General features: G+C 27.0%; 2 protein-coding genes across 2 annotated transcripts; both read left to right on the plus strand.

Moving 5' to 3' along the window:
- The first annotated feature begins 4,554 nt into the window (after nt 1-4,554).
- Nucleotides 4,555-11,851, plus strand: LOC146886504 (uncharacterized). Its single transcript, XM_085673477.1, has 3 exons — nt 4,555-4,583; nt 11,035-11,272; nt 11,399-11,851. Exons 1-3 carry the CDS (start codon nt 4,555-4,557, stop codon nt 11,849-11,851), a joined length of 720 nt encoding a protein of 239 aa, XP_085529603.1.
- A 2,331-nt stretch (nt 11,852-14,182) lies between these two features.
- LOC146886505 (uncharacterized) lies at nt 14,183-15,206 on the plus strand. The gene is made up of 2 exons (XM_085673068.1): nt 14,183-14,614; nt 14,716-15,206. Exons 1-2 carry the CDS (start codon nt 14,345-14,347, stop codon nt 15,193-15,195), a joined length of 750 nt encoding a protein of 249 aa, XP_085529194.1. The 5' UTR covers nt 14,183-14,344; the 3' UTR covers nt 15,196-15,206.
- The last annotated feature ends 2,096 nt before the right edge of the window (nt 15,207-17,302 follow it).

A 17,302-nucleotide genomic window follows, 5' to 3' on the forward strand; every position in this document is an offset into this window, starting at 1 on the left:
ATAGTGGACTTTAAGTCTAATTCAAACTTACACAACTGGTTTGTAAAATAAGGTTTATACCTACAACACACCCCTATACATATCGAGCGCGATACTAGACATTAATGGGTGGAACAATATGTTTAATAAACAACAAAATTTTTGATAGTAGGTAGCACAATATATAAGCCAAAAAAATTAAATTCTCACTAAGATAGATTCTAACTCATGACTCTAATACTATGTTAAAAATTGAACTTTAAACCTAATTTAACTTCACAAAGGTGAGTTTGCATGTACTTATATATTATGAAATGTTGGGAAATCACATACTAAAAATAATCTCTTCAAGCAAAAGCATTTTTAATGGACCAAAACTACAAACATTTCATAGTGCAATTTTTGTGGACCAAAACTTGCTTCATAGTGCAATTTTTTCAAACAAAAATTGCAAACCTTCAATGACACACAACTACCTTAGCCCCCATACATCCAAAAGACTTATTGAGTTAGGGTGACAATTCCAAAAACAACTCTTTACTTTTATAATACTTTTCTACTACTCTTTTCTTCTTACTATTCAATATGAGACTTTGGTGAATACTCACCTAAGAACCAACATGAAATCACCTTATCCTGTGAGACTCCTACCACAATTATATTAATTTCCGTCACCACTTATCTATATGCTTTCATTTAGATTTGGAAGTTTATAAGCATGTTATTATATTATTACAACGAGCTTACGTGATTTCAAATCCTACAAGGTAACTAAATCCTAACATGGTAACTATGAAACATCAAGATTTTGCAACAATTTGCTAACTTTGCTTTTGAATTATAACAATTCTTCAAAAAAACAACATAAGAAGTGTTATAAATTTGTGTTTTAAAGAACGATTTTGAAGAGCATTGAACTTCTGACCTTAACTTCTCAACTTACAATTCCTTTCCTGATGTAAGCTTCTTAAACTATAAAAATTAATGTATTAATGTGTATTTTATTGATCAAGAGTTTCTGGATATGTCCCATTCTCCCCTTATTTTCCATTAAAAACTCTACAAAATTCTTTTACGGTTGACTCAACTTTTAATTTGTGATTATAGTCTTCTAATGTTCAACTCTTTAACTTTATGCTCACACAACTCAATATATTATAAATTAAGTATATATAGTTTAAAAATAATATCAGTCCCAATTATCATTTTTTTTAAATTCCTTTCTATAAGATTCCTTTTATAATTAAATGATGCACTTTATTATGACAAAATATAGATATTCATCAAAGTAGAAGTTGGAATTATAATAGACTAATATAGAAGAAGATATAATGACGTAATTTTAAAAGGAATAGATGAGTCTGTGTCCTATGCATGTCAAGAAACCAATTTGTCAAATGAAAAAAATAAAGTATCTTTGTTTTAAGTAAAAAAATTTGAAATTATTCCTTTTTTAAGAAGTTAAAATTCATCTTTATAAAAATAGATTTATTCTTGAAATTGGTATTAGAATAGAGTTATGGAAAAAGTAATCCAAATATATGTGTAGATATTAGTCCTAAGATATTCAACACACAAGAGAGACACTCAATAGATTTGAGAACATTATTTATGATGTTGTTTGTCTAAAGTATGAAATGAATCATATCATTGGATGACTCTCCAATTATGGATTAGTCTCCAAATGTAAAACCCAAAAGTTTTATGAATTTTTAGCCCAAAAAACATCATGGCCCGATGTAATCATTACATTTAATTATTTTTTTGCTGTTAGATTTTTTATAATTATAATTAAATAAGAGAAAAAATGTCTCAAAAGATCATGTGATCAAATATTATAGCCTTATGAAAGAGACACATCCTATTGACAATCTTATTCCGACATATGTCTACACGGCTAAAAAATTGTGTCAAAACTTTTAATCACAAAGAAAAATACTTTTGTGGTGATCGTTGAACGTTATGTTACATTGATGAATATATGCAGTTAAAAGAATACAAATCTAGTCATAAATCATGTTTTCAAATACACAATAATAGTAGAGGTAAACACGATGAGGTTCGTGTGAAGAGAATGTATTATTTACCTATAATTCCTTAGCTTAAGAGATTATACATGTCCATGAGTTCTTAATCCACATATGAAGTGACATTTTGAAAGTAGCTTTTAATAATTCAACTTCACCTTATTCCTGTTGGTTGATAATTATCACTCCTTATAATCTTTTTCCATAATGATGCATGATTATCTTTTATATTATTGACATTGATTATTCCTAGCTCATATAATCCAAAAGGTAAAATAGAAGTGTTGTAACCAATGATTGATGATTTAAAATAATTATGGAACGAAGTGTTTACATATGATAACTGAAAACAAAAATATGATGAAAGTTACTAGTGATTTTCCTATGAATTATTCATTTAGAAGAAATAAGAATACATTTTATAAATATCGTATTGAAATGTCAACCTTCACATTTTTTTATTAGAGGGTGAATGATGTGAACAATTTTTTTTTTCCAAAAATAATTGAGGTTAGTCCTTGTACATGTGATGGGTATGGTGAGTCATATAAATGAACAAAATAAATGTTCTTTCGATAGTTTCCCTATTGAAAAAGCAATTTGATAAGAAATTAACTCAACGTAATGCATGTACAAAAAATATATGTCTCATACAATCTTTAACACACAATATGATACCAAAAATAAGACCAAAAATAATATTAAAATAAAAATAGATTTGAAAGGGTATTGTAAGTGAAAAAAATTAGAACTAGAAGTTCAACGAAGTGGAAAAGTCTAATAAAATCTAAAGCAAAGTTTGTTTTATACAATAAACAAGATAATATTGTTTACAAATGGAACATTGAGTTGAAAATGTCATATAAGTATACCTCAAATTTGTGTATGTGTCTAAATCTAGATTAAAAGAAGTTGTTTGGAATGAAAAGTTATAATTTTAGCTAAATTAAGTTTTTTAAGAATTTGTACCCACAATATTGCAAGTGGATGATTTGTTATTAGTGAACAAAACATAATCATTACAACATGCAAGTTAGAACAAATCTTTTTATTTTGAATTTTTCAATCCTATGGTATTTACCTATTCATTTACCTTATGAAGTAAGAGTAGGAGATCATCTACAATAGATGTATCCATGTGAGAGGTAATTATTTATTTCATTTCATATACAAAACTTTATATCTTATTTATGAGTTTAGTAGTTGAATAGATACTTAAATAGGTTATAATGAATTATTAAAAACAAATCCAAAATAATCTAGTTCTAAGTACACTTAACTCGGAAACTTCTTATTTATGTTTTTATTATTTCAACCCCATGTTCAATAAATGAGAACTAAATTCATCGAAATAATTTTGAAGATCATAATTACACAAGTCAAAAGATTTTATGAGTTTTCAATGTTAGTAGTAAAATAGAAACTTATAAAAGTCATTATTTAAATAAAAAAGAATTAACTATTATATATTTACATATATATTATGTGAAGAATGCATATAAATGACACATACTTTCTATTATCTGGAATAAAGGTATCAAAACAGGTAATCCGACCCGACCCGATTCGATCCATCATGGGTTGATCACTTAGTGAGTCAACCCAATCCGGCTCACTAATTAGCGAGCCAACAAAATTTGAACCCGACCCAACCCACTATAGGTTGGTAGTAAACATGTTCATTCACGAGCTCACTTAATTAAAAAAAATACACTTTTTTATTTTTTTTATTCAAAACTAGATTATAATTCCAATTAAAATCTAAATAAACTTTAATAGAATCCAAATACAAACCAAAATTACAAAAATACAAATTATCTATGTGTTTACTAAAAAAAACAACCTAACATACCTAAATACAAAGTTCAACTTAACAAAAAAATACTTGTGTGACCTTTTATTTGCGGGTTTGTGAGCTAACCCGGCTCACCATGGGTTCAACCCGGGTGAGCCGGGTTCTAGGTGAGCCGGATCAAAAATCAACCCGTATTGAAATTTGTAAAAAAATTTCAACCCAACCCAGTCCAAATCTGTAATGAGCCGGGTTGACTCGTAGATTTCAACTCATTTTAACATATCTAATTTGGAACCATCCAATTCAAATATAAAGTATAATTGGTATTGATACAAAGATTGTTTAAGAAAATCCATTTTTGTTTCCATACACATTAGATGGTGATCATCAATTTTCAACAACTAAAATAAATACCACAATAATTGTATCCTGCCAAAATTTTGGTATTAATTAATTTAAAATCCAATACCAATTTTATTATTTTGCGGAATTATAATTTGATTTCTAAAATAAAATTTTGCAGCAGTGAATTAAATCTTTAAGGACAATGATACTTTAATTTATTTTTTTAATCCACTATTTTTATCACCCTTAAATCATCACAACATATCATTATAAAAAATTAAAATAAATAATTTAAAAATGATAAAAATAATGAGTTAAAAATAGATAAAAAAATATGGATAAAAAATCATTATCCAATCCTTAACCACTAATAAACGCTTATTTATAGTAGCGACCCTTGTGGATGAGATGAGAGTGTGGGACCAGCAGGCTCTGAGGTTAGGTTTTAGTATTGACTAAAGTGTTACTGATTTGAGAAGTGATAGAATTGTGGCGTACCGATGTATGAGTACATACACACAAAATTTATCGCACTGTCCCTACATTTGACTTCCTCATGACATGCACGGAATCACCTGCCGTCACGGTTTCATTAACGTTTTTTTATTTCAAATATAAATTCAATGTATACATATTTTCATGAGTAGTTTTTTCTATTTGTTTTTTTTGCTCTGTTAAATATTAAAATAGATTCACGCTGTATATTATAATTTTTAGAATTAAATATGTTTTTATCATTTAAGTTTAAGTAAAATTTAGAATTAGTTTTTCTTCAAAATTTTATATTAATTTAATCATTTATTTTTAAAAATGCGTAAATTTAATCATTTTAATTAAATTTTGTTAAGTTTATCTGACGTTTCAAACGCATTTTATGATAATATTTTTCTTTTAACACCTTTTTATTTTAATATTAACTCAAATATTATTATGAAATGCGCTTGAAATGTCAGATAAGTTTAACAAAATTTGGTTAAAAAAACTAAATTCATACATTTTTAAATATAAAGAACTAAATTGGTATAAAATTTTAAAAATGGACTAATTTCAAATTTAAATTAACTTGAGGACAAAAACATATTTAACCATAATTTTTATAATACATTTTAAAATATTAAAATCAATAAATTATATTTTGAAGACATAGCAGCACCAAATTCTACTTTACATATGTTTTCACTAAATGGGCCCACCACCAACGTGAAGATTGTGATTTGTGTGTGGAGAAGGAGTGGTGAAGTGAAACTTTTGGTTGTTGAATGTGCTGTCAGCCAAAAGAAATAGAACTGAAACCGATACTGTTAACACATTATTGTATTGCTTACGTGGCGCTTCCGATCTGATCAGCAATAGAAACAAATTTTACATACAAATTAAGCAACTAACATTGACAGCTGTAAATTAAGAGTTTTTGGAATAAATTCATGTTTAAGATTGTAATTCAATTGATAAAAAGAAAATTAATTCTTCATTCATTTATATTTATTTTTATTTAAAAAATGTTAAGTTAGTCTTTTAATATTTTTTAGTTTTAATTTATTGTTGATTTATGAAAATTGATATAATTTAATCATAATTTTTAAAAAATCTATACAATTTGACTATTTTTACTAAATTTTCTAAAAATTGAATCATGAAATTTTCATCAAATTTGATATTTAGATTATATTAATTATATTAATAAAATAAATAATCTTTATTAACGGCTTCGATATTGGTGAAACTTTTTTATCTGTTTAGAAAAATTTAATAAAAAGATTAAATTGTATTAATTTTTTAAATCAAGATCAATTTACACAAATCAAATAACTAATTTAATATTTTTTAACGATTAACTGAATAATTAATCTTAAAAAACCAAAAATAATCTACTTGACATAGGAAATGAAATTTGAACTTCATTTGTTGATAATTTATTAGGTTATTCTTAGATAATTTATTATGTTCCTTGTTGTTGTAAGGTACAGGATTTGTTTCTAACTTCAAACGTGGAACACATACACATTTTTTTTTTCTTTGCTAGCTATTTAAACTGGAGTTTGAAAGTCTCTAGAGTCAACAATGATTATATTTGACACTGTTTTTTCCCAACTACCTAAAAGTGTTGTTTTAAGTTGAAAGCAAAAATTGACTTATAAGTGTTAGAGGAGTTTGGATAAATAAGTGTTCTTAAGAGATAATTTACAGAAAAAATTCAAGTTACTAGACTATTAAATATATTTTTTTTATTGATATACTTAAGAGATACACACATACACACACATAGTAATATTATATTTATATTCATAACTTTAGTTAATAAGCAGTAAAATTATGTATTAATTACATATGTGAAAGTTTTAACAATAAATTATATAATTTTATAAGATATTACACATAAAATGTGTAAAATAAATTTATATTTAAGCAAAACAAAACAAAAATTAATATATTAAATCATATTTGCTAATATTACGTGTTTCTTGATTCAAAAAGATAAATTAATACTCTTGATTTACATTAAAAAAATATAATTATTTAAATTGTTAACAAATAGAGAACCTTATTATCTACTAATAACCTAAACTTATTACTGTAAGGGATGGAAAGAAATTAGTATTGTTTACATTATTCTTTGTTTTCTAAACTATAATTGTAACTTTGCCGATTTGTTTTCATAAACTTTTGATTTATATATAAATCAGCCTTGAGAAAATTGTTTGAATGTATTTGAAATACATTTCAATTATCGTTTGCTAATTATTTTATCTTTACGATATTTATATTTATACAATTAAATAATTTTAAAATATTATACGTCATTTAAAAAAATTATTTTTATTCCAATTAAAATTAATGAATACTAATTTTAGTATATTATATTTAGTCGAATTAATGACTCCTAAATAGTAAAAAAAAATTATACAATTTTATAAGATGTATTTCTATTTAATAAATAAAAAATTATTTAAAAAACTATAATTTACTTCATACTCTGAAAACACATATGTTATGCTAGGATGTATGTCATTGAGTGAGTGAGTGTTTTTTTTATGAGCAATCTATCTTTCTATTTTTAGCTGAACGACCTGAAGATAATTCTTCATTTTTCTCCAATCTTCTACTTTTCACAAAAACAACTCATCAATAAACTAATTACATATATCTTAAAAAATAAATTTTAATCTGACATCTTTTCATACAAAATACATGATAAAAGATAAATAAAAATTTATAACAAACATGAAAAATAACAAACTATCATTATTATCCGTCAATTTTATGTTACATTATTTTATATCATTGTCTAAGGTAGGCCTTAGTGCGCTAATTTCAATAGTCTCATAAAATGAATTTATATATTTTTGTGTCATCCAAATTTTAAGATATTTAAATTTTGGAGAATAATAATATTGTTTATACTTTGTTGGAAAAATAGTTAAAATGTTTAAATGAGGGGAATTCACGTGAGAAGACATAGGATAACATGCACTTACATAAAGAAAATGTTTAAAAGAATTGAAACCAAGCTAATTTCTAAACAGAAGTAAAGTACTTATATATAGTTTTCCGCAAATGGCCCAACATGTCTTACCCTTTTATATAATTTTATTCAAGCATGTAAAATCCATTTTAATTAGGTTATATGGAAGTTTAAATGATGCAGAATAGTTATGAGAAAACCTAACCTTAACCTTAATCAACAGTGAAACTTAAATAATTGAAAATATGAACTTGATTACATAAAAAATGACATGGATGAATTAAAAAATACCTTGAAACAATAGAGTATTTGATTATAAAATTGCATAATAATTAAGAAAACATGAAGAACATAGTAGCAAAAATAAATTAGATTTATTTATGTGGATTTAATTTTATTAATCGTTATTCATATTGTAAGTTGTAATCAAAGTTGTCAGTTTATATAAATATATATAACATAAAAGCATGTTTCCTATAAAAAGCTTGCATTCATGGACTTTACTAAATAATAGTAAATAAATGGAAAAATTAACAATGTGTCGAATCACATGTTATTAAATTGAATGTGTGCTGAATTGGAATTTCGCTCGAAGGCAATTGATGAATGGATTTTAGATTTCATTTAAAAAAATTTATGATTTTATCGATAGTTAAATTCCTTAGTATATCTTTTAAATTATTAAATTTACTGGCAATTACAGCTATCGTTATATTAAATATAATTTTTTTAAATTATCTTAGCAATTGTTACAACTGTCATTAAATCTTTAAAATTATTAAATTTACTGGCGAGTTGTTAAAAATTAAATATAATATTTTAAAATTTACTTAACGGCAATTACACTCGTCATTAAATTTTTTAAATTATTGAAATTACTAGCAGTTACAATCGTTACTGATTATTAAGTATAATTTTTTTTTAACGGCAATTAAAATCAACTTTTATTTTAGTGACAATTATTTTGACAGTTATAAAAGACCAACATTATAGTGTTTTTGTTATGTGAAATTCTATGTTGGTTCACTAACTAAAAAAAATAGTTACGGTTCAAACCGCTTTTAAATTACATATTAAACTGATACTAAAATTTTAAAATTTAGTAGCGAGAAGTTACATCCATGCAAAACGGAAATAAAAGAAAATATAAAAAGGTTGATTATTTTGGAGACTTATATATTTTCATCTTTATCTTTTATATATATATATATATATATATATATATATATGATTTAATAATAAAATATTTATTCTTACTAATATTTCTAGCTCTTTGACAAGATAATTATTGACAACGATAACATTTATGTAGATAAAAATTTCATGTATACCAATATATTATAAATATTCTTTACAAAAATAGTATGTTAATAATAAGTCATGCTAAACCTACAAAAAATTAGTATAGAAAGTAACATGTTACACACGGGACCAAAATATATTTCACACATATATCATGGAAAGATAAATATTAGTATTGATTTAATTTAATATAAATATATTTAATGATAAATAACATTATGATACAGACATATTATTATATAAAGATAATTCTTTCTTTCATATTTTTTTCAATTTATCCTTTGATAACATTTTTTTAAAAATTTAAATAATTACTCGTAATAAAAATTTTATTTTTCATTTTTATCCTTTTCATAACTATTTTTTTAGATCAAAAAATTATTTATAATAATAAATTATTTATATTAGAAAAAGTTATATAAATTATTTATTTTTATAATTATTTTTAATAAAATCATTTTATAATTTAACAAAAAAAGACACACATGCGCATGTATTTTTACTGATTTTTTACTATACATTTCAAAAAACATTATTGTTTTTTATTATTTAATTATTTCATTAAATAGTATTATTTAATTATTACTAATCTAATCAATATTTTGTTTATAGCGCTGATATCAATAAATTAATTAGTTTGTCTACCTAATATAGTTTTGTTATATGATTAGTTATGTCTAACTTTTCTATCAGATGTTTCAAAAAAAAAGACATCATAACAATACTATATGAAACATTTTTTAAATTACTATACTACTAACTGGTAACACCAAGTATTCACACATTTATAGTTTCGTTTTGGCTTAAATATCTTTTTCGTCTTCATTTTTGTAGTGTTTGTTGCAGATAGTTTTCATTTTGGCAGAATGTTTAAAATAATCCTCATTTTTACCGAATGTTTAAAATGGTCCTCATTTTTGCAATTCATATTTTATTTGGTCCTTTTCTGTGACGTCGTCTAAATCAGTAACCTAACCATTTGTACAATATACGTAACACATCCCAATACAACATAATACAAACAGTGTCACCTATATACTAACTTCAAGGACATCACAGAAAAAGACCAAATAAAATACGAATAGCAAAATTGAGGATCATTTTAAACATTTGATACAAACAAGGATCATTTTAAATATTCTATCAAAATGAGGATCATCCACACTAAATACTACAAAAATGAGGACGAAAAATATATTTAATCCTTTAATTTTTGTCATCCCTTTCTTCGTGTCAACTCTCATGTCTAAAATTCCAAAATGATACATCTTATTCTCCATTCATACTCGTCTTGTTAAAAAAAAAGAATTATTCGAAACAAATTTCCCATCTCCATATGGGTCTTCACAATGTCTTTTATACAATTACTTATACAATGCTTGAAATTGGTCCAACCAGATATATAAACGGTTTTAATATATTCATTCATTAACGTGGTTCATGTTCAAAAGCCCATCCTTGTGCCAACACACCCATCCTTGTACGTAAAGGCCGATTTTAGTTCATTATGATTTTTTTTTTCTATGATACCATTGAATATCTTTCATAACATATAACCAGATACATCACCTTTTGTAAGTTACACTTAAAATCTATTTTTTATCGAAAAACAAAAGTCTAATTTAGCAAAAAAATTTGTTTATTAAATGTATTATTCCATAAACCATTTATTATTATTTATTCTCGTACTTAATATATATATATATATATATATATATATATATATATATATATATATATATATATATATTATAAATATAAAAGAGATATGTTAAAAGTTATATATTATTTAAAGAAAAAAACAATTTTATAGCAATTAATAGTTAATATCAATCTAACATTAAAAATTGAATTGGAAAATAGTATTATTGATTGTTTAAAGGAAAAGATAGTAGTATATTGATTAATGATAATTTATATTACATAAAAAAATTAAAAAGAAATCCAAAAATGAGAATCAAAGAATATTTTTTGAAAACAAATTTTATAAGGTTGAATTATTCTTAAAATCACTTTTCTTCGTTCTAAAAATATATTGACACCAAAATCCAAAACCCTCTCGTCAAATACAAAGTTTTCGTCTTTTTCCTTATGGTTTGACTCAATAATATAACTTATTATAGGTCCATTCACAACTCCCAAATACCTATTATTATTCATAGTTTGTGTCCTTTCTCTGCGTTAACCTGTTTCCCTCCCGTGGTTGATATAGATGCCATGCTCAAGTGTATAGCTGTTGTTGATCGCTCTGTTATTCCTGGTTTTCTATATATTCACATCGCAGATAAACATGGTATGAAAAACAATTCAGCCACCAAAGCTACGTTTTTGGACCATCTTCTAAAGCCCACGTTTTCTAAGGTGATTTAAGTTGCGGTGTTTGAAGCCGTGTTGCTTCTTATAAATCAACCTTACTTGGGTTTTTTAGATACTATATTCAGATAAAAAAGATATATGTTAACTGTCTTCAATATCTTTGCCTCACAGAATAGAAGAGCTCACAATAAAAACGGTCATGGCCAAAATCGTTTTGGATCAAAGCGTGGTTATTCGGTAGAACACGCAGGAAGTTCATCAACCGGTGATGAGAAAGAGGCTATTGTGGTCGCAGATTTTCAAGAATGGTCGTCGCCGATTACATGTTCAGACTCGTCCCTATCTGAATCAAATAGCATGTCAAAGTGTGAGTGCAGTGAAGACCAAGTAGAGAATCAAAAGAAAATTCAGTGCGTAGGAATATACTGGGTTCTTGTAACCTTAGCAATTACGGTGTTCTGGGGTAAGATTAGTGTTATTATTTTGATACCAATATTGTTGTGTTTTTTCCCTCTTTGGAATGCAAGCTGTTGCTGGATAAAATGGATTCCCAAGTTTTGCGACGCAGAATCCAAAGCAATGATACGAAAGATACTCGTTTTTGTGCTTGAGGGTTTTCTTTAAAAGTAATGGTTCCTTAAGCACAAAACCGAGACACACTATAGTTCTTTTTGCCACGTTAAACTTTTCTTGTTTAGCAAATATTCTGTAGTTGTGGAACCTGAAGCACTTGTTCGTGTTACTTTCCCCCTATGTATTTTTAACTTTGCTTTTGTGAATCCAATGTATTTCCGAGTTGTAGATTAATCACTAGTATTTGACAGATACTTTTTGTTACATGTATGTTTCAGTCTTAAATTATGAAGATTTTTTTTAGACGAACCCATTACTTGCATGAGACGCATTTATGGATCATAAGTTTCCTGAATTGTTTTTGTGCTTAATTTTATGTATAAAATGCTTCAAATAGACGCTTAATTCTTTATGTTATTATAGATTTTTATAAAAGTTTTCTATCCAGTTTCTTTACTTCATAAGTTACTGGATTTCTTCTAAGTTTCAAGAAGAACCTATAATGTTTTCATTTAACGACATTGATGGTATTCAATTATATCATTATAAATGGTAAAAATTATTCACTTTTATAACAACTGTATAGTATTTCTAATTATAAATTAAGTGTGAAAATTATATTAGACATAAATTAAGCCATAAAAACTAAAGCAATATTTCATATGTAGTAATTGTGCAGGTATAATAAATCAATAAAAATCAAGGTTCACGATTCAAATGCCTATTTTAAATATGATTTGTCAAAATAAAAATATAGCCACCCAATTTTAATTGGTCAAAATAAGACTTTGAATTATTTTATACCTTGAACCTATTGAAACAAGTTTAAAATATTTTATAGAAAATTAACAGTACAAGATATAACCCTGAAATAACAGCATACCGCTAGCGAAATAATGTCACAAATATCGGATATGTTACATCAATGCATATCAAAACAATATATATATATATATATATATATATATATATATATATGAATTTAAGATTCAAATCCTAAAACATGTTAGAAAAAAATTAGACCAAATTTTCTATTGATTTTTTGGATATTGTCCTCTACTAAGCATTAATAATACACTGTGTTGATATTTTAAATATCTTTTTAATATATTTTAAAATATCAAAATTAGTAATGTATTATGAATATACAGTAGTGGAACAGTAAAAAAAAATCCAAGAGAGAATCCGGATTAAAAAGATACAAGGAGGTTGCATCTCCTTTAATGCACAATTTTACAGTTATAATTAGGAATAATTCTCTTAGATTAAGAAAAAACAAATAAATGCGAGCTTAAGGAATAAATCTCTCAAAATTATTTTTTGAATGATTGAATCCCTCTTCACAATATACACAAGGTCTCTTATGGGCCATTTTATGGCATGGTTGCTGTCACAGCTAGTGACATAATTGTACTCTTCGATGAAATACAGTTCCATGTACACGAGGATTATGGTCAACGCTTGTGTTTTGGACATTTCCAGTGTTAGTATTTGGGTTTGGCATCTTTAAAAGTTTTTATTCAATAAAATGTTCTCAAGAATTTTTTTCTTATAACCTCTTATTTTATTTCATCCATCGTTTTCATATATATGTTCCTAAATTAAATTTCTATATTGTTAAAAGGAATTATCAATAGTTTAAAATATCTTTTATCGCATTTTATAAATTGTTTATTACAAACCAAAACTATGATATATACTAAATATATATATATATATATATATATATATATATATATATATATTTATTCTAAATTTTATTTATAGTATAGTATAATTGTGTAATCACTTAATTCATTGTAAACTACAGTTATATAAAACGAACATTTATTCTTAATATATTGGGGGAGACTAAAATACTAATAATTTCAATAAACAACAATGAGGACAGTATGAATAAACATAACGGAAAAGAACAAAAACAAAAGTGTCCATAGAAAACAAAATATAATCAAATCTAAAATTTCTAACATATCAGTTTAGTTTCGAGAAAACATTCCTTAACATTTATAAATTTTTTTATTGTTGCTACAGTTATGCATAAACACTTAAAAACAAAAATGATCATAAGTACTATCTACACAGAAAAAAAAATAATTAAAAAACGTATTGCTTTTATAATAAAAAACAAAACGTTTTTGAAGGTGAACCAATTAATGATGTTGGGTTTAAAAGCTCTGATTTTTCTTCCAAAAGTGGGAGTCATAATCACATCCTTGATAACATCTTCTTCTCAATACTCTAAAAATTGCCCTATTGTTTGTTCATCCCTCACTCTCTCACTCACCAAAACCTATGAAACCACCTTTGCTCATCACACTAAGCCAACTTCAAAGTGTTCTTTTCTGCAATTGTCCAAACTCACATTCATGTCATTGCAGGCTTTCAAGATTCTGTTCAACACAAAATCCAAAACCCTTTCGTCAAACGCAAAGTGCTCCTCTTTCTTTTCATCTTCTCCCTACGGTTTCACTCAATAATATAACTTATAATTCATTAACATCTCTCCTCATTCATCTCCTTTCTCTGCGTTACCAGAAAACCATGAGAAACGTTTCAAAGAAGAGATTTTTAACCTGTTTCCGTCCTGTGGATGATACGGATGCCACGCTTCAACCTAGGGCTGTCGTGGATCGCTCCTCTAGTCGTCGTTTCGCCTGCATCCCCGTCGCTGACGAACACTTCACCGGAATTTCAGCCGCCAAATCCACGTTTTCAGAGCAAGATTTGCCACGGAAGGTTGTTCCTCATCCTCCAAAACCAACGTTTTCTAAGGTGATTAAAGCCATGCTGATTGAAACCGTGTTGATTAGTGTACGTTTTAGTTTCTAACTTTCTATACATAAAACCTACATTTTTTTTTCTTTTGCAGTTATAGACATAATTATCATCTTGGATATCTTTTTTTCCTGCAGAATACAAAATCTCGCAAGAAAAATCTGGACAGCCAAACTTGTTTTGGATCAAAGCGTGGTTTTTCGGTATACACAGAAAGTTCATCGACCGGTGATGTGAAACATGTTTTTGTGGACAGTAAAATTCCGAAAACGAAGCCCTCTGAATGGTCTTCGACGATTTCATCTTCAAACTCACCGGTATCTGAATCAAAGAATATGTCCGAGATTGAGTCTGCTAAAGAGCTAGTACAGAAGCAAAAGAAGTTTCAGTGCGTAGGAATATACTGGGTTTTCGTAAGCTTAGTGGTTACGGTTTTTTGGGGTAAGGTTAACGTTATTATTTGGACATCGTTGTTGCTATGTTTTTTCTCTCTTTGGAACGCAAGTTGTTGTTGGCCAAAAGAGGTTCCCAAGTTGCGGAGCGTAGAATCCAAAGCCTACAAGAATAGCCGCAGAGAGCGTAGTGGAAGGAGTGGTCGGAATAAGGAACATTCGTAATGGGCACTGAATCTTTTACGTCAGAAGAAAAAAAACAATATTTTCTTAGTCATTAAAGAAAATAAATTGTTAGATACTTTAAAAATTTTGCATGTCCATATATTTAATCAATTTTTATATGACATGCATTATAATATTTACAGATAAAAATTAATAATATATCTTAATTGCATATTATACAAAAATAAATGCGAATCACAGTCAAAAGCTAGAATGTGTATTTTAATAATATGGACAACTTGTTTTTAATTTCTGTAGACCATTTTTTTTGTTAAAGTATATTTGTGTCGATATTTTAATAGTAAATTAGGAATTATGTTGTTATTAAAGTATAATATTATGAATCAATTTTGACATTTTTGTAGTTTTTTTTTCATTTATTTAATGAGAAAATTGATTGTCTAAAATAGTTAAGGATCAAATTAGGTAGAAACGTTACTTGTATTATACTCAATTTAAGTATCATAAACTTTCTGAATTACGTTAGATTTAATTTTGCATTTATGAACGTGGTTAATCAAATAGGAAAATGATCAAATGAATACTAATTTGTACTACTTTTCTTACCACTTTAAGTGTTCTGACACATTCTATTTTATTTTTCTTTTTGAATTTAATTAAAAGCTGAACAATGTCACAGATGAAAGTAGGAGCTCACTTGAGCGCATGGACTGAAAAATTCTCACTCTCTCACCTTATCCCATTCTTTGAAACATTTTGAAACAAAACCCTTTTCTTTTCACTCCGAAAAATTCACACTCTCTCATCCTTACTCCATTAACAGAACCCCTTTTCTCTTCACTCTAAAAAATTCCCAAACCTCTCATGTTTCCATTTAGGAACCCCACCCTCCATCCCATTTGTTATAAACCAAGTATTGGTTTCCATTGTGGAAACTACAATTGGAAAAAGAATTCTCTCCTAAACTTGGTGGACCTAGGCTCTGCACATTAATAACACATCTCATCCCATTTGTTATAAACCAAGTATTGGTTTCGTTGTGGGAAAATTTTCCTGACCCATATGGGTAATTAGCTTGCGATCCAAGACCAATTAAGTTGTAACCCACCAACGACTTTTTGGACAAAAGTAAAATAACAGATTTGGATAGTGCAGGTGTATACAGAATTCCCTCCCAAACTTGGTGGACGCTGTGCACACCAATCAAAAACCCCATCGCATTTGATCTAAACCAACTATTTGTGCATTTATGAATGAACTTCCCTCGCCCATTTTTAAATTTAACTTGCAACCTAATACCAATTAACTAGTAACCCAAAAGTCACCTTTCTGAACAAAACATAAAACAAATTTGGAAAGTGTAGTTGGATACAGAATTCCCTCACAAACTTGGTGGACCTTAGGCTATGCACACCCCGTTTGTTCTAAACCAACTATTTCTGCATTTGCGGGAAAACTTTCCTGACACATATTTTAAAAATTAACTTGGAACCTAAGACTAAATAAGGTGTAATCCACCAACGATTTTTTGGAAAATTAAAAAAAACAGATTTGAAAAGTGCAACTGCATACACAATTGTCTCCCAAACTTGCTGGAACACAACCTATGCACATCAATAATTCACCCATCAATGTGGTTGTAAACGAGGTTTAAGTTCATTTTGGAAAAAAATTTGCCTTTTAAGTTCATTTTTCCAACAGATTTGGAAAGTCCACCAAGTTTGGAAGGAAATTATTTTTCCAGCTGCAGTTTCTACAATGAAAACCAATACTTGGTTCACAACAAATAGAATGGGGGTGGGATTTCTAAATGGAAGCGTGAGAGGTTTGGGAATTTTTTAGAGTGAAGTGATAAAGGAGTTTTGTTAGAAAGAGAATGGGGTAAGGGTGAGAGAGTGGGAATTTTTCGGAAGAGTGGAAAAAAAAAAGATTTTGTTTCAAAATGTTTCAAAGAATGGGATAAGGTGAGAAAGTGAGAATTTTTCGGTCCACGCGCGAAAGTGAGCTCCCACTTTCATCTGTAACATTATTCAACTTTTAATTAAATTCTAAAATGAAAATAAAATGGAATGTGTTAGGACACGTAAAGTGGTAAGAAAAGTAGTAAAAATTAATAGTCATTTGATCATTTTCCAATCAAATAATA

Source organism: Vigna unguiculata, chromosome 5 (assembly GCF_037176805.1).
Source record: "Vigna unguiculata cultivar grain cowpea cultivar isolate G323 ecotype 2 chromosome 5, ASM3717680v1, whole genome shotgun sequence".
In the NCBI taxonomy this organism is placed as follows: Eukaryota; Viridiplantae; Streptophyta; class Magnoliopsida; order Fabales; family Fabaceae; genus Vigna; species Vigna unguiculata.

Coding starts and splice junctions, on each gene's coding strand:
- LOC146886504 (XM_085673477.1), top strand. CDS start 4,555: ATGAGAGTGTGGGACCAGCAGGCTCTGAG. Junction 4,584..11,034: donor TGGGACCAGCAGGCTCTGAG/GTTAGGTTTTAG, acceptor AACTTATTATAG/GTCCATTCACAACTCCCAAA. Junction 11,273..11,398: donor TAAAGCCCACGTTTTCTAAG/GTGATTTAAGTT, acceptor TTTGCCTCACAG/AATAGAAGAGCTCACAATAA.
- LOC146886505 (XM_085673068.1), top strand. CDS start 14,345: ATGAGAAACGTTTCAAAGAAGAGATTTTTAACCTGTTTCCGTCCTGTG. Junction 14,615..14,715: donor TTGAAACCGTGTTGATTAGT/GTACGTTTTAGT, acceptor TTTTTCCTGCAG/AATACAAAATCTCGCAAGAA.